Below are 20733 nucleotides of genomic sequence, written 5' to 3'. Positions count from 1 at the left end.
GGTGTGTTTTAATAAATAAGAATGGAAGTCATATAAAACAAAACCCACAAAACTGGAGTAATGAAGTTTTTCTTATCTCAAAGTTACTGGATGTGTGTAGTTAAGGAACAGATCACTTAGTCAGGAGTGAAGAAGGTGACATTTCTGATTACTTCAGCATGGGTTTTCAGATAATATGTTCTTCTTCACTACTGGTATATTTTAGCCAATCTAGATTACAGTTAGGCTCTATGATTTAATTTAACTGTAATTCATATTATTATTTAAAATACCATCTCAAATGCATTATTCCTTTGGTATTTCAATGACTAATCAAAGGAAATGAAAATACTTTTGCTTCACAAAGGAATTCTAGCAGATAACATATGAAGGGTGTTTCATCTTCAGCAAAGAGTTAGAGTTCACTTTCATAAAGAGAATAATTCATTCCCTTTTCATGGTGCCATCTCATGACACAAACCACAGTGAAGCAGCTCTTTCGCACTTGAATGGGAAAATAAACTCTACTACTGTAATATTCCCAAGGGTTAAGAAATGTTAATGAATGGAAAGGATGTGAAACTTCATACATCATAGCATAAGACACTTCAGCATTATTAAGGATGGGAAATAAAATTCTGCCTGAGAAAAGTTATTCCACAGGCCCTTCATGAAATGAGCTTCAGCTCTATCTTCTATTAGACATTGCTGAAACAGGAGCTTTGGATGTTTTGTCACCAGATGCCCCTGGAAAGCCAATTCTTTTGTGTCTCAGGATTACGTAGGGCAAATGCTATAGGGAGGTTTTCCTATATTTTTGTTGGTATTCAAACTAAAGTCAACAAAAATATTCTAATGAATCTTGGACAGCACATTAAAACACAGGAAAAGTCTCAGGTACTGCCAAAGCCCAGGTGACAACTTTCCTTACAATCCTAAAATCAAATCCATGGACTCTGTAGTCACAGATAATATTTCACATTCCATCTTATTATCGGTAATTTAAGATCCTAAAATACAGGCAGAAAAGTATGTCAGGATTGGAATCTCTTTGTTTAAGTGAAAAGCAGATTTCCCGGTTTTTTAGTAGAAAAAGGACTTGAACAGAGAAGGTTTGGGAAGGCACTCTACTTGAATCCTCCCTTCTTCTGTCTAGCAAATCAGTATCATCACCACTAGGAGAAAAAAAAAAAAAACAGTATCAAACTTTTCTCATGCTTAGGTTTCAGATATGTCTGAATTCATGTCTTGGCCTTGGAGAAAACCATCAAGGCAAGTGGATAAATGCAATATTATTACACACTGTCACACTACTTTAGCTTAAGTACTCCTATCCCTTTTAAACTAGGAAGACAAGCTTTTATCAATTTTTGGTGGCTGAAAGGGCATGAGTGTGTCTAAAGTCCCTGTTAAAGGATAAGATCACATCAGATGATGGTGCATAAATTGGTTCCTCAGAATTGCCTTATATTTCTGCTTCTTCACTAGAAATAAGGGTGGAGAACATCCCTAATGTTATTGATGAGCATTTTGTACAAGGAAAATAATCTGAGTTAATCTTAGTAAATGACTATATTTTGGTTAAAATTCTATTTTAAACTGTGATATGAAGGCTGGTCTTCTTGCTGAATGTATGAAGTGTTTTACAACTCATAGTAGATGAACATGACATAATACCACCACTATGGCCATGGTGCCTGTAGTATTTTGCAAAAATGGACTGAATTTGCATTTATATTCACAATATAACAAGGAAATTAATATTTTTGTTTCATCGTTTTCTCTCCCTCACATACATGCACACACTTAAAAAAACTGCTTCCCCGTATTTAAAAATAAGAACAATGAACAAACATAATGCAAATTGTTGTCTCAAGAATAAGTTCTAAGCATGTTTTGTCTGTTATTCCCCTCCTTGCTCTGCATCTTTTAAGACATTATGCAAACACAAAGAAATATTGATTCTTCCTATTATCTCTCCTACACTTTTGTGAGCAGCTCTATGAAAGATACAGTCGTGAATTCTACAATGGGCTTTTGAAGTTTTCTGATGCTGATAATAGCCATTCATCATACAGGAACAAACACAAAGTTCTGTTAAAAAAAACCCCAAAAAAACCACAAAACAAAACAAAAAAACCTAGCCAAACTTGCATCTGAAACTGAAAGAATATGGATTAAAACAAACAAATAATAAAACTCCAACTTTGGACACATTTTGTAGAGACTTTAAAAGGTAGTTTAGATTGGATTTAACTTCCTTCCTGGGAAGTTTTCCTACAAAATGTCCAAGCATCCTACTCTCAACAAGAAGGTAAATATTTTATCTGTGCCATTTAGAAAACCTTAGGAAGGTCTCAAATTATTTTTTTCATAATGCAAACATCAGGTTTTAAAAGGAAATAGGAAAATAAAAGGTGACATATTTAAAATGACAGGTTGCATATAGGATTTATTTTGAGAGGAAGACACCTAAATGAGGGTGTCTACAAGTTCGGTGTCTACATGCTCAGTGTCTAAACTTCTATTTCTTCCAATATACACTCCAGATACTTTCAGTTGCCCACTCATATGTAGCTATGGTCAGCAGAGATGCCTTAGGGAACTGTAACAATAGCCAGAACATCTGGCACAAGACACAGGGACACCATGTGCCACTGGTGGTCAGTGGTGAGGACCAGCTGGGGTGTGCTGGGGCACCTCAGCACAGAAACAACAACCACGACAATGGGGTAGCTGTAACATGCAGGAACCTTGGGTTTGAACTGAATCCCACCCTTTTGTTTAGATTTGTCTGTCATCTTGGCCATCTTTTATTATAATTCCTATGCTCACTGTTGAGCTTCGCTACTAAGATAACCTATACAAGACAGACATTTTAATGTGCTGCTTTTCCTAATTCACAACCTGACAGGCCCAGCAGGTGCCTCCACCAGCACATACAGTGACCATGTTATGCGTTCAGCTCCCCCTTTTGTAAGGTACATGGAAGAATTCCAACTTAAACAACCATTAATTCATTCTAGAGGAGGAGGTATTTATTCTCTTGAAATAAAATTTTTGTCCAATTTTCTTTGCTTTAAGAAAGAAACCCAGAGACTTGTTTCAATAACAGAAGACTCCATTTATATTGGGCATGTGTGAATTTCAGACAAGAGCTTGCACCCTTGGCTTACCTCATGATCAGAGCAAGGGCACATAGTGATAACTGGGCTGTAGACAAGTATAGTTTTTGCAATATTTGTGACTGCCTACATAAAAATTGGTTATTTATTTCTTACTCACATAAACACATCTACAATTCATTGATTCAGGCTGCTCATAGAACACAAGTTTGAGGTCATGAGTATGGATAAGCATAAATTTGAGTTTGTTTTAAGAATATCCCAGAGATTTCTTTTCACATTCTTCCTAACATAACTAGAGTTAAAAGTAAGATACATGTGATCAGTTGCTCAAATTTTGTTGTAATTTATATTGAGTAAAGAAATAATTTTAATTCTATTGGCAAATATTCAAACATACAGAGTGATTCATTGCTGGGTTGCTGCTACTACCATTCTCAAAGCCTGCTGCTGACAGTGACCTTTAAGCTGCTTAATTAGTGTTATTAAATGCTTATTCTGTCCAAGACTGACATACCTCTGGAAAAAGCTACTACATCCTAGTATAATTTAAATCTATCATCTGATTTTTTTAACTAAATACATTATTTATGAGCAATGCTGCCTATTGTCTTAACTGTAAATTAAAACTTACATAATAATTGAATCATAGATGGAACAGCAGATTTTTGAAATCTTGTCTCCACCAAAAGGCTTATTGTAAAACTGTGTAATATAAAATTACAGCTTTTCCCAACACCATTTCAAATTCTTTAAAAAAACAGTAAGAAGCTGTTCTAAAAGTAGATTGTTTAGTGTCATAAGAAAAAAAAAAGTTTTAAAGAAACTGTTAAGCTATGCCTATTTCAATTACTTTCAAGGCATTTTTACTAGTACTGGGCAGGAGTTGATCAATAATTGAATAAACTCACTAATCCTTTATTTTGTTCCTTTTTAACATCAAGGTCAGGCTTAGCTGAGAAAATGACCAACAAAATGACAGCTTACTCTGCATAGATTTTTTTGGATTACAGAAATTAGAATAACTTAAAGGGTAAGAAATAGAGAGAGATCTGAAGATATTCACAGCAGCATGCACCCATATCTCTGTTCCTAATGAAATGACAATATAGAGACAGGTCAACAAAATACAGAGAGCACTATAAGGCAGTGTACATGCAGATACACAGATGTGCAGAACATATACGAAACAGGTGTTTTATATAACAGCAGACAGTGCCATGCTCAAATTCAATTTGGACAGATGAAGACACTGCTGTGGGCTGATTGATTGTGAAATTTTATCACTTCTGAGCACATTTTGTAAGAAGCAGAAGATGGTTGACAAAAGCAAGACCTCCACACAACAATGCTTAAGGCTCAAGAGAGAGTTCAGACAAGTAGGAATAAGGATGTGCAGCAGGAGAAAGGATATATTATGTCATTACAGATCCTCCAAAGAAAATGAAAGAAAACTTCAGCTGACTTTGCTTCATAAAGACTCATCAGTCTTTCAAGTGCAGTGAGAAGAGTGGAGTGGAGGCATTTTAACCTTTCCATCTTTAATTCCTCTAAACAAGCAGAATTCAGGAAATGATATTTTTTTACTGTACAAGAATTGTTGGTTCCCAGGTTGCTGGCAATCAGCCATGCAGTGCTTTTGGAAAACATTTGATCAGGAGAATGTGCTATTATCTCATGTTTCTATTGAGCTACAGAAGTCTTTAGAATCTAACTCATCAGCTAGTGAACCTTAATTACATCTTAGAGTATGAGTTTTTAATACTTTTTGTTGAAAAAGTGAGAAATTAAGGACCTGATTTCACAAGGTGCTTTTTTTCCCTTCCCTCAAATATCAATAAACTACTTTATGCTTTTTCCTCTGGCAAAATGTCCTTTCCCTCATCCCTTTAATTTGATAGCTCTAAAGTGAAGTTATGCAATGACATATTCACTTTGACTAGAATGTTCCAATGAGTTTAGTAACATTAGATTTCTTTTTAATTGCTTTATGGAGTGGTTCAATCAAAACTAAGCCATGTAGTATTTAATTTCAGTTGGGAAAAAGAATGAAAAAACAACAAATCCCAAATCTCTGCTTCACTGGCATTTTCCCAGTTTATATACATGATTTTTTCTTGCCTTGAAACAATTTGTTCAATCCTCTGCTGTTACAGTTCATGTTAGAATAAAGGTTAAAGATGAATTTGTGTCCTCTGAGGCCTCCATTATTGAAGTGCACTCAATCATGCAATTCATCTCGATGACATTAAAGAAAGTTTGACTTACGTTTTGTTTTCCCACTATGTTATCAAATGGAAGTTCAGGGCTCCAAGATCCTTCAGTGAACGTCGCTCCACTGTTTCTCCTGTCAGAGGAGCTGACAGCCTCTTTCACAATATCTTCAGGTAAAGTCAACAGACTCTCCTCAGGCTGCTTAATTAAATAAGTCTCGATGTTGTGTTTCCTCAAGAATTCGTTGCGTTCTTTTCCGTGCCCTTCTTCGACTTTATAATCCCCATTCAGGCAGTCCAGAGTGGCTTTGGAGATGTGAATCCTCCTGCAGAAATGAAATAAGTAGTAGCAAATGCTGATTGTGTTCTACTACGCATAGGTTAGATGGAGCTTTTGAACTCTGTATACTGTTTAACATCATGGATAAATACAAGATTTTCTATTGCAAACAATGAAAATTGTTTATTTGAGCTTTATTTGGGGTCAAGTAATCTCAAGACTTGTTTACATCAATAAGATGTCATTAATGCACAGAGTCCTGCCACAGGAAAAATGTTTTGACATCCACACCTGATACTTTCGCTCATAGTTAATAGTTTAATGGGAGACCTTCCCAAGTAAAATGCTATTCTGGGTGAAAGAAAATTGTACTTCAGGGAAGCATGTTGAAAGAAAAATAAACAGTAGGCATTAGAGCAGTTCATGTGAAGGTTGTTAATTTCCTTCAGTTTCCTGAGGTAGCTTAAACATTTGAAATTAGTGGTCTGATTGCACCTGAAGTGAATTAGGGGAATAGGGGAATTATGCAAAGGCAAGCAATGTAATCATTTATATTAAGACTGAGCAATGAGTTCAATAAGCTTTGAACAAAATAAAGTTGAATTTAAGAGATTACATGCAAAAGAGTTCAAATTTTGCAATGGTACGGTAGGAATTTGGATGTGTTCCAGCTAAACTATTTTTAAGGAATCCTCAAGTTCCTGCATGTAGGAAAATTGCAGACACCTCTAGAACACATCAACATGGTCAGCTATGCTATACTGTACAATGCAGCATCATGAATGCAGTGAGAGTTGTTCATTAGGCATTTATCTAACCCAAGCAAATACCTGTAGTGACTCTTTAAACCAGCCCATTTTTTAAACTTTGAGTGTATGTCACTTTCTGACAGACAGACTTGCATACAGGTTCCTCATATTCAGAGTCAGCTAAAATTCTTGATTCTTTCTTGATGACACATGCTAAGTTGTTTTTCTCAGGCACCACAGTTTGGCTTCCTCCTGTGAAGGAAATGGTCCTAGCGTGCCCCTTGGGAACTTCCTTGTGCAGCTCAAAGGATGCCAATACAAAATTGAATTGCATAATAGTTTGATGGAATAAAAGACTATAAGGGCATATAAGATGTGTATGCTTTGCTAGAAAATGAAGTGCTGGTTGTATTTAAGCAGTTTGAAGTGCCCAGGACTATCAGAACTTGGCACAAACTGTCCATGCGGAGCATTAAAAGGTCAAAAAATTGTATCCCAGCACTTTTAAAAGCTGCTTCAACTTCCCTGCCTCTTCCCAGGTTTTGTACTATTTTCTCTTTCTAAAGTCATGCTGATGATGATTGGAGAGATTAGTAGTATTTAGTAGTGAAAAATCAGTAAAACTCATGATAAAACCCAGTAAAAATGTTTCTCAAATATAAGAAACTTTTGGCCTGGACTTAAACAGCAAAACATATGACCTCTCAGAAAGACAATGCATTTCTTAGCTCTAAGAAATCCAAATAGGCCAAATTTATTTAAATAAAGTGCTAGCTTAAAACTAAAGAAAAATAAATAAATAAAGTGAAACACTAGTTACCAAGGTGACCATCTCTCTCTTTAGATTCAACTAATATAATTTAGGAAGGTTGAATAATAAAGCTCTGAAATACGGATTTTATGATGGATATGATAGCAGCTTTAAGCAGAGTATGGAGATAGCTATTAATGTAATATCCTTAAATGGGCCAAATATTAATAAATAGTTGGCAGATTATAAATATTTTCTAGCTTCACCTTTTGTACTGCTTGCTTAAAAAGTCTAAAATGTGGGGAGATATCTTTTAATTTTATACAAATACAGTACACTGGGAAACAGAGTATTGAAGGCAAAAAGTATTGCTGACCTACTCTTGAAAGAGTACTAGGCCCACAGTGTTAGATGATACCTGCCATTGAGACATCATTGAAAATTAATTCTTACTTAGGATTTATGCAATTCAGTACTAGAGATTAATACCTACATGCACTTAGTAAAGACCATTAGAAAATGGGATCCTGGCAGAAGAATGTCACTGAAATAACACTGGGATCTTACCAGGCTTCCTTCTCAGGTGTTGTGGACACATTTTTTATTTTCAGAAAACTGGAAATCACTATTTTTTTTCTCAGTGCTCCTAACTGCCTTCTCCCAGGGCAGCTGGGCTGTTGGCCTATGCTCCTTCTGTCAGGTGCAATCTCTCCCTGCACCACCCATGCCCGTAGGGGCTCATGGGGACATGTAGGCATTGAGGGAAAGAGCTGAGCCCCTTCTTTCCTGCTCTCAGACTGGGCAAAAGGATGTTTCCTGTCCTCAGCTGCCTCTCTTCACTGTGTCCTCAGGAAAAAGCTGCAGTTCATCTTTGCTCTTGTTTTAGAGCATGAGAGCAGGACTGCTCATAACCCCAGGGCAGCTTTCCTGGTGAAGCTGCTCTAGGAATGGGAATGACCTAAGTCTTACAACAAGTAGGGGGATTTGAATGCTGGAGGCAGGGAGAAGTGAGGAGAGGCTGAAATGAACTTAACTGCTCTATTAAATCTGCTCTGCACACTAGGAGACTCTGATGTAAATCACTATTCTGGGGGACTGGTTCACTGCTGTCACATACAGGCTTTGTTCTGCTGGCACATGGATAGCCAGGAAATCATTCTGACAGACAGACCTGAAAACCTGCCAGGCATTTTATCTTATAATATTTTATTATAACATTTATATTAAATGCAAGGCTGTGCATTTTCTGGGTTCCTCATTAATAGCCATACAACTTGCACACAGTAATAGCAATAGACCCTGCTTTTTGCAGGTGTGATTGGTGAAACTTAGATGATCAATTTGCTCATGTGAACAAAGCATCCTCTTAGTCATCTGGGGCTATCACGTGGGATAAGCAGCAGGCAATTACATTCTTTTCTTTTCTGAAATTTTATACACGGGTGACATATACAGAGTACAGAAGTTGTTCTGAGAGCATGCAGAATTTCATTTTCTGCTAATTCCAAGAATATATATCAGAATAAAGGCTTACTATGTAGGACTGCCTGCATTTGCAATATATGAAGGAAATTTCCTTCCAGTTTCCTGGGAACATGACAGCTCTGGCAGATCCTGATGTGTGTGTGTAGGGAGGATGGCACATGACTCAGTTTTGATGACTTAAAATCTCTGTCATTCAAGGTGACAGCACCACTTAAGAGTTTTTTCCACATAAAGATGTCTGCTGCTATTGCTTCTAAACTCTGTGGGTAAAATTGGAATTGTCTAGGTGATCTTTTCTATGTCTTTCACCACTGGCAGGTGGAACTGAAAGTTAACGGAAGATTCCTGCAATCACTACTGTTAGTTCAAATTTAAGATTTGTAGCTTCCAAACTAGCAGGATATATAGGCCAGATCAAGCAGAAATAACATTTGACTTTCAGGTGAATCAGCCACATCAGACACTCAGACACAGAAAAAAAAAGGGAATTTTTTTTTAGTGGAAAACCATACATTTCATGCATAGACAGGCTAAGATAAATATCTCCAAAACAACGATTAAAGCATCAAATTATTTAAAAGACTTCCTAGAGAGCCTGCTGCTCATAACAACTTGTTATTAACATATTGACCTATGAACACGTAATTCTTCCTACACTTTGTGCATTATGAATTAAAACAAATTATAGTTTTCTGCCTCATAGTATCATTTGAATGAATAAGGTGAGAGAATGAAGCCTGGGAAATCTCCTGAATGGTAAACACCTAACTGGGAAATTTGGGCTACTTCTGAGGAAAACAAAAATTGATCTTTTCCAGAAAATCAAGGCTGACAAAGAAATATAAAGATTTTTGTCTTTTCTTTTCAAACAGCTCTACAGGCTGACCATTTCTACCTTTTTTAGCTACAGCCTCACTAATCCTTGCCAACTGCAAAATAGCAAAAAAAAAAAGGTCACAGTTGATGAAATGATGCAAGAGAGTTAATCTTTTGGCAAGGCTAACAATGCAATGTGCAGGCAATGTTTTCTGACTGTGGGAAACACACTTTGCCTTACCCAGGAATTCCACCTGACTCGAGTTTGTTTGCAATATCCACGTCCCAGGACCAGACATCAAACTGCCACTTTCTGAGGCCCAGCACTCCACACAGGACTGATCCTGAATGAATCCCTATCCTCATGTCAATGTCATGCTTTGTTCTTGATCTGACGTATCTGTTAAACAAAACACACAGAGAAAGAAAAAAAGCCCAGAGTTATGAAAATATCAGCCACAATTTTCCACATCATTTTGAACGGAGTATGATGTAAAATACAATGTCAATTAAAGTAAAGTGCAGTCTAGCCTGTAAAATGAAGATGGGACTTTCTAAATAGAAAAGGTAGAGGTAGTGATAAAATTATTCTAAAAGCCAGGTTATCATTAAGCACTTCATTGCATGCATGGCTCAGTATCACACTTATTATTCCAATGAGATATAAAGAGAAAAATAGAGAGAAAAATAGATGTCTGAGTGGAAATATTTTGTTGGGCTTATTGAGTGCCTTAGCTCAGAATTATAAAAGGTTCAGGAACAGTACAGAACTGTTGGAACAGTATGGAAGTCAGGAACCATATGGATGGTTCAGGAACAGGAACTTTTTTTACCAATTCATTTATATTCTTGTGTATTTTTACTAATTTTCAATTTTTTAAAAAATAGGTTATTTTATTGATTGGGATTTTTTGGAGCTACCTTTTGTCAAATGATTAATTATGTTCATTGGATTTATCCAGAACAGCATTTTCTCTGTCATGAAAACTGAGTAAGTTTAAGATCAGTTTTGTCCATTCTGTGGGGTGGTGAAGACCATTTCACCTCCCAAAAATAAGCACATTTGAACATATTTGTTAAGAGACTGCTTTTCTAGTTCTGTTTGTGTGACAATAACTATTTGCAGCAGAAATAGTGTTAGACCTTGCGTTCATTAATCTTTAAACAGTGTGGTCAGGATAGGAAAAGCAGCTTGCTCCTGCTGGTCTACAAACCTGCTGTGTCTCTAAAGGCCCCCATCCCTACAGTCACTGAAGTCAATAAAAACACAGCAAGATCACACACCACAGAGCAAAGAATAAACAGCTCTATTTCACTATTTCATTTTGAGTTAACTACCCTACCTCAGATGCCTCAGTAATGACCTTGACAGATCCTCTGTAGAGGAGAAAAGGGTAAATTGCTTACTGCACTCAATACTTGAGCTTTCGTTGTTGCAACAGAGCATCAAATCAGTTTGGAAAAAAAACAAAACAAAACAAAACAAAACAAAACAAAAAACCAAAACAAAAAAAAAACAAAAAACAAAAAACAAAAACAAAAACAAAAACAAAAAAAAAAACCAAAACCAAAACCAAAAAAAAAAAAAAAAAAAAAAAAAAAAAAAACCACAACCAAACCAAGAGTTATATAATGGAGAGAAACTAGTTGCACAAAAATGTGAAAAATTGAAAAGAAGAAATTGATCTTTATTTCCCTTCATATTATGAAAACTTGGAGAAAGGCAGGCATATGATAAGTCTCAGTGCAGTGGTTTGCCTACAAGACCTGTTTATCACATCAGGAAGCCAACATATTTCAAATATCTAAGAGAAAAAGGTTTTAAATAGTTAATCATAATTTTTTTTTTTAAAAAAAGCTAGCTTTGAGAAGGGGTTTATTTGTGTTCTTTTATTTTGAGTTTATAATTTTCATTTACAAATTTCTTCATTGCATGCAAGCAAAAGGGTTTGAAATATCAAAATTAAACTAACAGTTACCTGTCTCTGGAAGATGGGATATGAAACAACTCCTCCACACTAAAGAACTTTAAGTGTTGTGAGAGCAGCTAATAGAAGTGAGACTACTGAGATTTTAACCTATTTTTAAGAATTTTTTTATGCTACAAAAATATCTAAGCTGACACTCATAACTGTCAGGGGAATTATCACACAACTCCTCACATGATTGTTTTCCCAGTCTGCCTTTTCCTTTTGTTCAGACTAAGATAATTATTTCTCATTTTACATCTGATTTCCTTATCTTGAAATAAAAGATCATTTTAACTAGAGGAATAATTGAGGAAAAAGATTTTAATTGAAAAATGCATTTAATAAGAAGGGCTTAAGTTTAATAAAATGTTTTAATAGCCTACATTTATGTAATCTTTCTCTACATATATATGGACACACATGCCATTTTACCAATTTTGTTTCTAGTTTTCCAACTGTCATGTCCTGTGATGAGCAGCTGAAGGCTCTAGGTCTGTCTAGTTTAGAGAAGAGGAGGCTGAGATGTGATCTCATTGCTCTCTAACAGCTTCTTGAGGAGGGGAAGGGGAGAGGGAGATGTTGATCTCTCCTCTTTGGGATCCAGTGATTTGATGCATGGGAATAACTCAAAGCTACATCAGTGAAGGTTCAGCCTGGACATTAGGGAACATTTCTTTACAATGACTGTGGCCAAACAGAGAAACAGGCTCTCTACTGAGGTGATTGATGCCCCAAGCTCATGATCATGAGACATTTGGACAATGCCCTTAACATGCTTTAATTTAGGTGACCTTGGATTGGCAGGCAGTTGGACTAGATGGTTGCTATGAGCCCCTTCCAAGTAAAATAGCTCATTCTTCTAGTCTAGTCTAGTCTATATTAATTCTAAATACTGTAAATTGTGGTCATGCATTTGTATCTTATACGAGAACCAACACACTAGAGAGACCAGGTACAATCAATGGTGCAACTGAGCAATGTGTCCCTCTATTTCCAGAGTGTTTACTGAGGATTGCTGGATTTTACTTTTCCTTTGTCATAAAAATGTGATGATGGCCTGAGAAGGCTTTGGCATTCTCCATCAGCCACAGGACATTTGCATTTGCCCAAAACCTCACACAGCTGTGCTGTCCACACCACATCCTGCAGTGCACTGCAGACACTAATCAAGGTCCTCTCCTCCTTGCCTTATCTGCCTTTCACAGTCTCCCAGCAACTCTTTATATGCCACTCAGGTGATATTTGATCTCAGCTCTTCACCAGCAGACAGAGTGGATTTGGCTTCCTGCCTGCACCCTTCGGCTGAGGCACATTCTGTTTCTGTGTCTGCTGCAGTGCTGGTGCACATGCAGGGCTCTGTCTTTGCATCCTCCTCTTGTCATGCACAGCAATGTTCTCCTGTGTTGATAGGTGGGAAAATAATTGCAGGAGGGGACCTGATGGCATGAAGTCACAGGCAGTCTGAAATACATTTAAACAGCCCTGTCCAGGACATGAATCTAAGCACAAGAGTGATCTAGTCTCACTCAAGTTACTTTATTATTTGCAAAACAAGACTGAAAGCAGAACTGTTGACAACCTGTTGTGGAAACAATAATCTTCATAAAAGTTTTCTTGTAAGATATGAGATTGAACAAGGAATAAATGTTTTACTTTATTTAAAAAATTCTCTGCAAAGACTAAAAGGTTTAAAAGTGAGGTGATTTGTTAGCATTTAAAAAGTGATGGAATTATAATTTTTTTTTTTTTTTTTGAAATTGGGAGTGATATGGATTGAAAAGGATTTCTGAATTATGTAAAAAAGGGGACTTAATCATTGTCAACTCCAACTTCCTAGCAGCCAGACTACCACATACTTTAGGAGGTCTTGTTTACATACAGGTATAGGAAAAACAAAGCCCAAAATAGACAAGCCTGGATCACCTTCATCAATAGTGGTAGTTTTAACTTATTCAGAAAAATTCTCAGAAATAATAGTATGTGCTAGATAAAAAATACAGAGACAAAAAATTAAGAGAGTCAATTTTGCAAAAGCCCAGGTGTTCCACATCTAGTTCTTCTCTCTCTTAAACTTATTCAACTGTCAATGAAGCTTCTAATTAAAAAAAATGTATTTTCTTCAACTACTTTACAGGCTCTCTGCAGATACATTGACAAAGTGCATGCACAAAGATGCATTATTGATGATCTATAAAGCCCTCCTTGCCTCACAAGTGCTTTGATATCTTATCCAGGATGAGGTAACTGTGACTGGTGTTATTCTTGCCATTCATCTCATTTCAGTCTAGCCAGAGGTAAAAAAATTCAATGATTTTAATTGGATCTATCTTGGCATTTTCTTCCGGTCAGCATTCTTTGATGGATATTTGATTTTTGTGGTGTTAATTGAAACCTTTCTTATTTGCATGAAGAAGGCAAGCCAAAAGTGAGACATTTGCTTTTCAACCTTTTCTGTAGCTGTCAAAAATCTGAATGTCCTGGAATTCAGGCCCTGCAGATTGAAAGTGACACACTGGCTGCTTTTGTGCTGACCAGTTCGACTGTGCAAGGTTATGTCATTGCTTTGAGATACTTAAATCAACCCCAGAATGCTTTTTCATTCTCAACAAGCCCTTTCGCAATCTGTTTCACAAAGGTTCAACAGTTTGCATGTGATGAAGATAATTTCTCATAGGTAATTTGAATGCAAGTGCCTGGTTTTGGAAGCAAAACAACTTCAGAACAGTGGAGTTGGTGAGTCTGTTCCACTTTTTTCCTAGTGATGACTAAAATTCTCTAGGGGTTGTTCAATTTACCCATCAAGATATGGTCATTATCATCCTCATGCAGGTGAAATATGAAATGTATTCTGGTTGAAGTAAGTAAGGGTCTTAGCTGACTCTGCTGTGAGCAGAAGGATGGACAAGTGATCTCCTGTGTCTCCTGCTAACTGAACTGTCCTTTGACCATGAGGTTCAGTTATATGGGGAACGTTGTGGTTGGACTCAACAGAATTATGGGATTTTCCCAAAGGCATGCAAATGTTTTTTGGTGCTGACATGATAAGAGAGTGGATGGAGTGAAGTAAGTGATCTTTTCAGTGTGACTCTGGGAACTGTGTCATGCCTGTGAAAGAGATATCCATTATTTTAGAAAAGCTAGGTAACAGGATATAATAAACTACTGAACACTTGGAATGGTACAATGCAGGTAATGTGACTTGTAGGATGTAACACTTTGTAGATGACCTTTACATAAGCTGAATTTATAATTTAATGTAGATAATTTCCCAAGGAACTGGTTTAAAATAGCACCAGGATGGTTCTACCTTGGATTTAGATCTAGAATATAATGTAGGAAGAAACTATTACCTGGAGAAGTTTCATATTGTCAGATCTATCACTAATATAACTGACTTGCTCTGAGTTCAGACAGAAAATGTAGGTACATAGGCAGAGTTAATACTACTGCATTCCTCTTCCTTATGTCAATCTGCTCCGAGAAGCAGGAAAATAGTACAGTACAAGGGACCACACACAATACTATCAGAAGTCTACTTTCTCATTTGAAAATTATGTTATAAAAATCTATATAATCTTATATGTATACATATGCACATATATATATATATACTCATATACACGCATTCCTATGCCATTTTTCCAATATAGCCTTGACTGTGTTATGTGGTGCATTCAAAGGAAAGAGGTTGCAGAATTACATGAACACATCCATCTCTACCTGATTTAGTTCATATCATCATCCAACAGCAAAAATAGGGAAAGAAAAACTATTCTGATGTTTTGTCCATTCAGAGTCAGTGGCTGAAATGAACATGTGGAGGTCACAATATGATCAAGTCTCAGTGAGAAACCTATGTTCAATCTTAGAACTGTCTAAAAAGTGCTGGCTGAACTCGTAAAAGTGTCACAGTATCTGTTTTCACCACCACACAGAAATTAAGTTAAGCCTTAGTTTTTGAATACATCCTCTCTTCTGTGAATCAGAGCTCATTGCATCATAGGCAGAGCCTTGTAGATCATAATTTGTGGAAGGAATCCAGAACTGGATGAATGATATTAATATACAATTATATAATTAAATAATTTAATAATAATAGAATATGAAAGTAATTTGTGTTTTTTTTACTGCCTGAGTAACTTCTTTAACAATAATTTATCACTTCATGATTTTTGTTAATACTCAACAGATTATAAAAGCAGTTTTTTCATTGCTAAATGTAGGAAACCTGCCAGGGCAGTCAGTCTTCTGAAATAGCTGAGATATTTTTGGTTGTAGGTTTTGTTTGATTTTGTTTTAGTTTTCTTTTTTTTTTTTCCTCTCTCTCATGAATTTGCCTTAATATTAGGACTTAATTACAGACTTTTAATGAAGACAAGCTGTTATCTAATTTCTGGAGTTTAGCCTATATTGGATGCTGGGATCATTTATTCTATCATAATAGTTACTCTTTCAGATGGTTTTCAGTGGGAAATGATCCAACAAATTAAACAATTCAGGACTCCTTGATTTACTAAACATATATACCAGCACAAAGGTTTGTTTGAATTTCCACTGTTAAATATATTGTGCCATTTCCATCATTACACTATGAAAGAGAGTCCTTGAGGAGCTGAGTCTCACACAATCTCCCTTCCCTCAACTCCCAGTCACAGAGGGTTTTATGAATAAGCACATTTGAGAAGGTGGTGTTATCCCTGACAACCACTTAGCTGGGGGGATAATTGTTAAAAATGAAACATTATCATTTGGTGACTAAGCATTCCATTGGAATCTCGTTTCCATCAACAGTCAGTACAGACAGGCATTGATACAATAAAATTAAGCACAATTATTGCTGCATGTGAAAAGATAAAATTGAATAAAAGAAGTCCTTGTGAAGAGCTTGTCCTTTTTACTTTAATTCACATTTCCAGCTGCAGCTAAACAGATTTTGCAGTTCCTTGGGTTTTGCAGCACAGGTAGAGAAAGGATTTTTTTTCTCCTGCCCAAATTTGGTGAAGAAAAATGCCTTATTTTGGAGTAAATATCAGATTCCATGGAATCTTCCTGTGTTTACAGGTTGCCCATCAGTTGTTCTCAACAGTTAAGGGAGCAAAGAACAAGAAGACAGATTGGAATAATAATAATGTGAGATTTTTTAACAAAGCATGGTAATGTGGAAAAACATTACAGAGAAAATCATGATCTGTTTTGTTGAGTTCTGAACAGTTCCTTTCTTCTACAAAAGGAATAGTGGAGCTGCAAGACTCAAGCTTAAAATCAAGATGTAGAGGTTTAATTAACAATAAATTAACAATTTAGCTCTATGGATACAAGTTGTATGAAAACACTCAGAAGTCCTTTGTGATACAATCTGTCCATGTAGATTTATTTTATGTGTTGTTTAATGAATGGATATGACATTCTTGTTCTATTCCCTTTGAAGGAAGGGACAATAGAAGGAGTATTCAGCAATGGTATCCTGAGATCACAGGAGTTTTTTGGGCACTGCCTCAGCAGAAGGGTTGTACTGATTGGTACAACATTACCAATGACCTCCTGTCAATGGAGAGAAATGTTTGTCTGTATAACTTCAATGCAGCTCTCAAATCTGAATGAGGGTTTCTCATATCTTGGGTCATCTCCCTATTATTTGAAACTTAAAAAAATATGTATTTTCTGAAATCTTGTGATGGAGAGAAAAAATTTTCTAATCATCAAAATGTCATTTCCGTCGTGTTTTAAAAATGGTAAAATTTTGTGGGGACCAATGTTATAAAAAACCCACTTTTATAAAGAGGATTTTTTCATCTTAACTGTGAGAGATATTTACTTCTTTAATTATAATTAATAGACTCTAGATAACTCCAAATTCTCTCAGAAATGTGGGCAGAAGTATTTATAATATTCAATGGCAGGATTGGTCCTCCCTGTGAACTGTTTAAACACACATTAAGATAAGCCACATAAGGGTCCTATACTCTGAACAGAAAAGCCTAGGGGAAGAATCACCCTCATTGCATAGACAGAAAATCAGATAGTGGGATTATCAAATAAATTGGAGGCAATCTGAACTGAACTAGTCTGCAATAGATGACCCAAGTCTCGATGGACTTTGGTGTCACGGCTCCAATTGACTGTAGCTGTCATTTAAGACACTAAAAATAGAGCACCATTTCTGCTGGGTTACTGTCTTCAGGACCCTGTTCATTGAAGGGCATGGGGTGTTACAGACTTCCAAATGTGTATGGAGATGGAGAGAAATTTACTGTCTTAGAAGAAAAAGGGTTTACAATGGGTTGTCTGAAGGTGGTGTTACCAAGGAAATGTAAAAGATTAGATGTGGGTATCCAAAAAAATTTAACAATGCTGGTAGATTAGTTTTCATCTCTCTGCTCTCTAATTCATGTTTCACTTTCACTGTGGGGATTCCAGAAGCAAAGTATTGATTACTTTGTTAAACATTTAGCCTGTGATAATTGAATCCAGCCTTCTTAGATATCACTGTTGCACAATCATTATTCAGTTACATTTTCCATTAATTAATTTTAGTCAAATTCTTTCTCTATTAAGAGCTCAGTAATGTGGCTGCAGCGTGCATTAACTGTCTGATGTATGTCATGAGACAGACCCAGATAAAAGGGGCAAAGAGGTCTGGAAAAGAAACAGACAAAGAGATTGGACAGCAAAATATCCTGGGAAAAAAGGAGAATGCTCGTGTTAGGAAATACTGCTTTAGGGAAGATAGCAACAGAGGCATATTTGAATATGAGAAATTCAGTAATTTTTTTATTGATACATTACATTACTAAAACCCCATAAATTTCAAAAAGATTGACAAAACCTCTTTTGGAGTATTAGATGTCAGCCAATGTCATGGTAACTCATTGGACAAGCTCTACCCACAGGCTGCTGAAACATCATTATTATTAATTATAATTACATCAAAATAAAATAATCTAAGAGCAACACAATTATATTTACATGATGGGAACACATTCTTTCATTAAAACACTTCCAGTGCTTGTGAATTTAAGCAAGAACCTAATTAAGCAGGTAAAATTTGTTCATCTGGAAAATCTCAGTACTTATGAGTTAGTTTATGAGCTTAGTTTCCAAGCTAAGGGATAGCCAAAGCTGTCTATTTTGTGTTTATATTGTTGTTTAAAAGGGATTATAAGAAGAAATTCAGACTCCTCTTCAGTTTCCTCTTGAAATTGACAACAGTACAAAGGGAGAATTGTCAAGAACTGTGAAACCTCTCAGTTGCACACACAGCTATTGTGTTACATCACTGAAGTGGCACAGGTTAATAAAATCATTTCAGTAACTGTTCCCATGCATTACATGGATCACAAAAGTCCTGTCCTTTTCACAGTGATAATGCTGAGATTTTTGAACCAACAGAATAAATACTTGTCTAGTGATAGCATTCTCAGGTAAGAAGTTCAGAGCAGTGCCAGAAACAATGAATCAGGGGGAGAAGAAGGCATTACCTGATAGTTTTGATCATGCTGAGCCCCATTTCAACACAGCAGTGTGCATGGTCTTGGCGAGGTTCTGGGAGCCCTGACACACAGTAGTAACAATCCCCCAGGATCTTTATTCTGAGACAGTGATGCTCCTATGCATAAATTATCAAAGAGAAAGAAAATATTTGTATTTTTTTTTCATAATTTTAAGGTGAAATTAAAAGCGGTTGAAAAATTACTGTTAAAAAACCCAACCAAACCCCCACCCTGTTTCTGGATATTTCCTGCTTGTCACTGGTATAATTGTGATTTATATCACTTTTGAAATAAAGTGCTTTTACATTTGCAGCAAAAAAGAGTACAGTGATTTTTCTTTTGTGCTAATCACAGACGTCCTTGCTGATGGGGAGAAAGGTTTTATCAGAGCTTAGGTGGAACATAAGCCAAGGATTCAGAAACACCAGCTGAGATAATGAATAACCCAATTTAGGCTATGTTCCTCCAGGGCATCTTTCCCTGACTACTTTTTACACTAGAAATAAACGAAAAATTTCTTTCCTCCCACTGAAATCCCTTCCCACCTACAGTTTCCACAGCCACACTCAAGTATTTCAACAGCTATAGGAACTGATCAAGTATCTGCATGTCAAAGACCTCAAAGAAACTCTCTTGCATCAGGCTCAAGCTGTGGAGAAATGATGTGTCTTTGGCTATGAGCAAATAGTGAATTTAGTTTCTAAAATACATATTAACAGTATAATTACATACTGAAACAGAATATTACTGTGTGATTTTATCATTATTTTAGAAGATCCTTTTCTAGTGAGCAGAAATATCTGAGTTGCTGAAATTTTGCATTTTCCAGAGCAGCACATGAGACAAAGATTGCCTGTAAATTTGCCCAATGTATTCTGCTGGTTGGGCTCTCACAGGAGGCAATCAATGAACAAGAACAGAGAGCATGAACATGAACAAGTTTTTATGATGGAGAGTCATTGAAATATTGAGTGTAGTATTAATAATCAATCAGTACAGACTGCAGTAACAGACCTTTAAAAAGAGAAGTTTAAGTCAGTTCTGGGAGCAAATGTGAATGCTGGTTCTCCCAGGAATCAAGTATGTGTTCCATTCAAAGCTCTGATTAGGAAGAATGAAGCTTTGAAGTCAACCTCAGACAAGCCTTGCACAATCCTGGAGTGGCACACAGAATCTACACACTTTTACTTTTGTGAAGTCAGCTGAAGCTGCAAGCATGCCAGCAAGGGGAATATCTGCTCTGGGCACGAGAACAAAGTAAGCTGATTCACCCTAAAATCTCCTTAAACCATCAGTAGGAACTGATTGTGTTTTGGTTAAGTCTCCAGCTAAAACAGTGCTGCCTTTCAGAGTGCAATCCTTGCTGTCCAAGTTTCGCACAAAATTCCAGATTGAACTCAGGCTTCTAAAATGTCAATTTATATGTAACTCTTCTCTTTCCTCAACCCCTTCTTTTCAGCCCCTCTGCAGACCCACACAAGAACACTGGGAATTTTTCATATGGCTTCAGATGAAATTGTATATCCTAAACCCCTCCAAACCAACTTTTTTTTTTTTTTTTTAAGCAGTTCCCCTTCAATGGAAAGAATTAGAGATCTAATTTTACCACATTTTCCACCTATTTTTTTTAACTATAGAGTGAAACTATGAAACATAAAAGTTATTTGACAAGTAGGTAGGACTCCATGGTATAAATCAGTGCATGTCAAACAGCAAGTAGGCTTCCTTTAGCTTCTCTCCATGTTCCTCCTTTAGACAAAATGCAAAGAGATGAAGACATAAACCACAGATTCAAGAGTCCTTTGGCTTTTCTAAAGGTCCTATATAATTGATTCTTACTATAAGTGATGTTTGCTTTTGCATCCACGGAGTAAA

At 36.3% G+C, this 20733-nt stretch overlaps 1 protein-coding gene across 1 annotated transcript in view; it reads right to left on the bottom strand.

Annotated features, from left to right (window-relative positions):
- ADCY8 (adenylate cyclase 8) overlaps positions 1–20733 on the bottom strand; it is a 120756-nt gene that overhangs the window by 36662 nt on the left and 63361 nt on the right. The window contains exons 5-7 of the mRNA XM_083867583.1: positions 18847–18974; positions 9640–9798; positions 5373–5643 (exon numbers count right to left, since the gene is read on the bottom strand). Of these exons, the coding sequence (XP_083723709.1) occupies positions 5373–5643; positions 9640–9798; positions 18847–18974 (558 nt within the window). The remainder of the gene's footprint in view (positions 1–5372; positions 5644–9639; positions 9799–18846; positions 18975–20733) is intronic.

Source organism: Zosterops lateralis, assembly GCF_965231275.1.
Source record: "Zosterops lateralis genome assembly, chromosome: 1".
Classification (NCBI taxonomy): domain Eukaryota; kingdom Metazoa; phylum Chordata; class Aves; order Passeriformes; family Zosteropidae; genus Zosterops; species Zosterops lateralis.
Note: the sequence above shows the minus strand (reverse complement) of the source record. Positions and strands in the feature narration are given on the sequence as shown.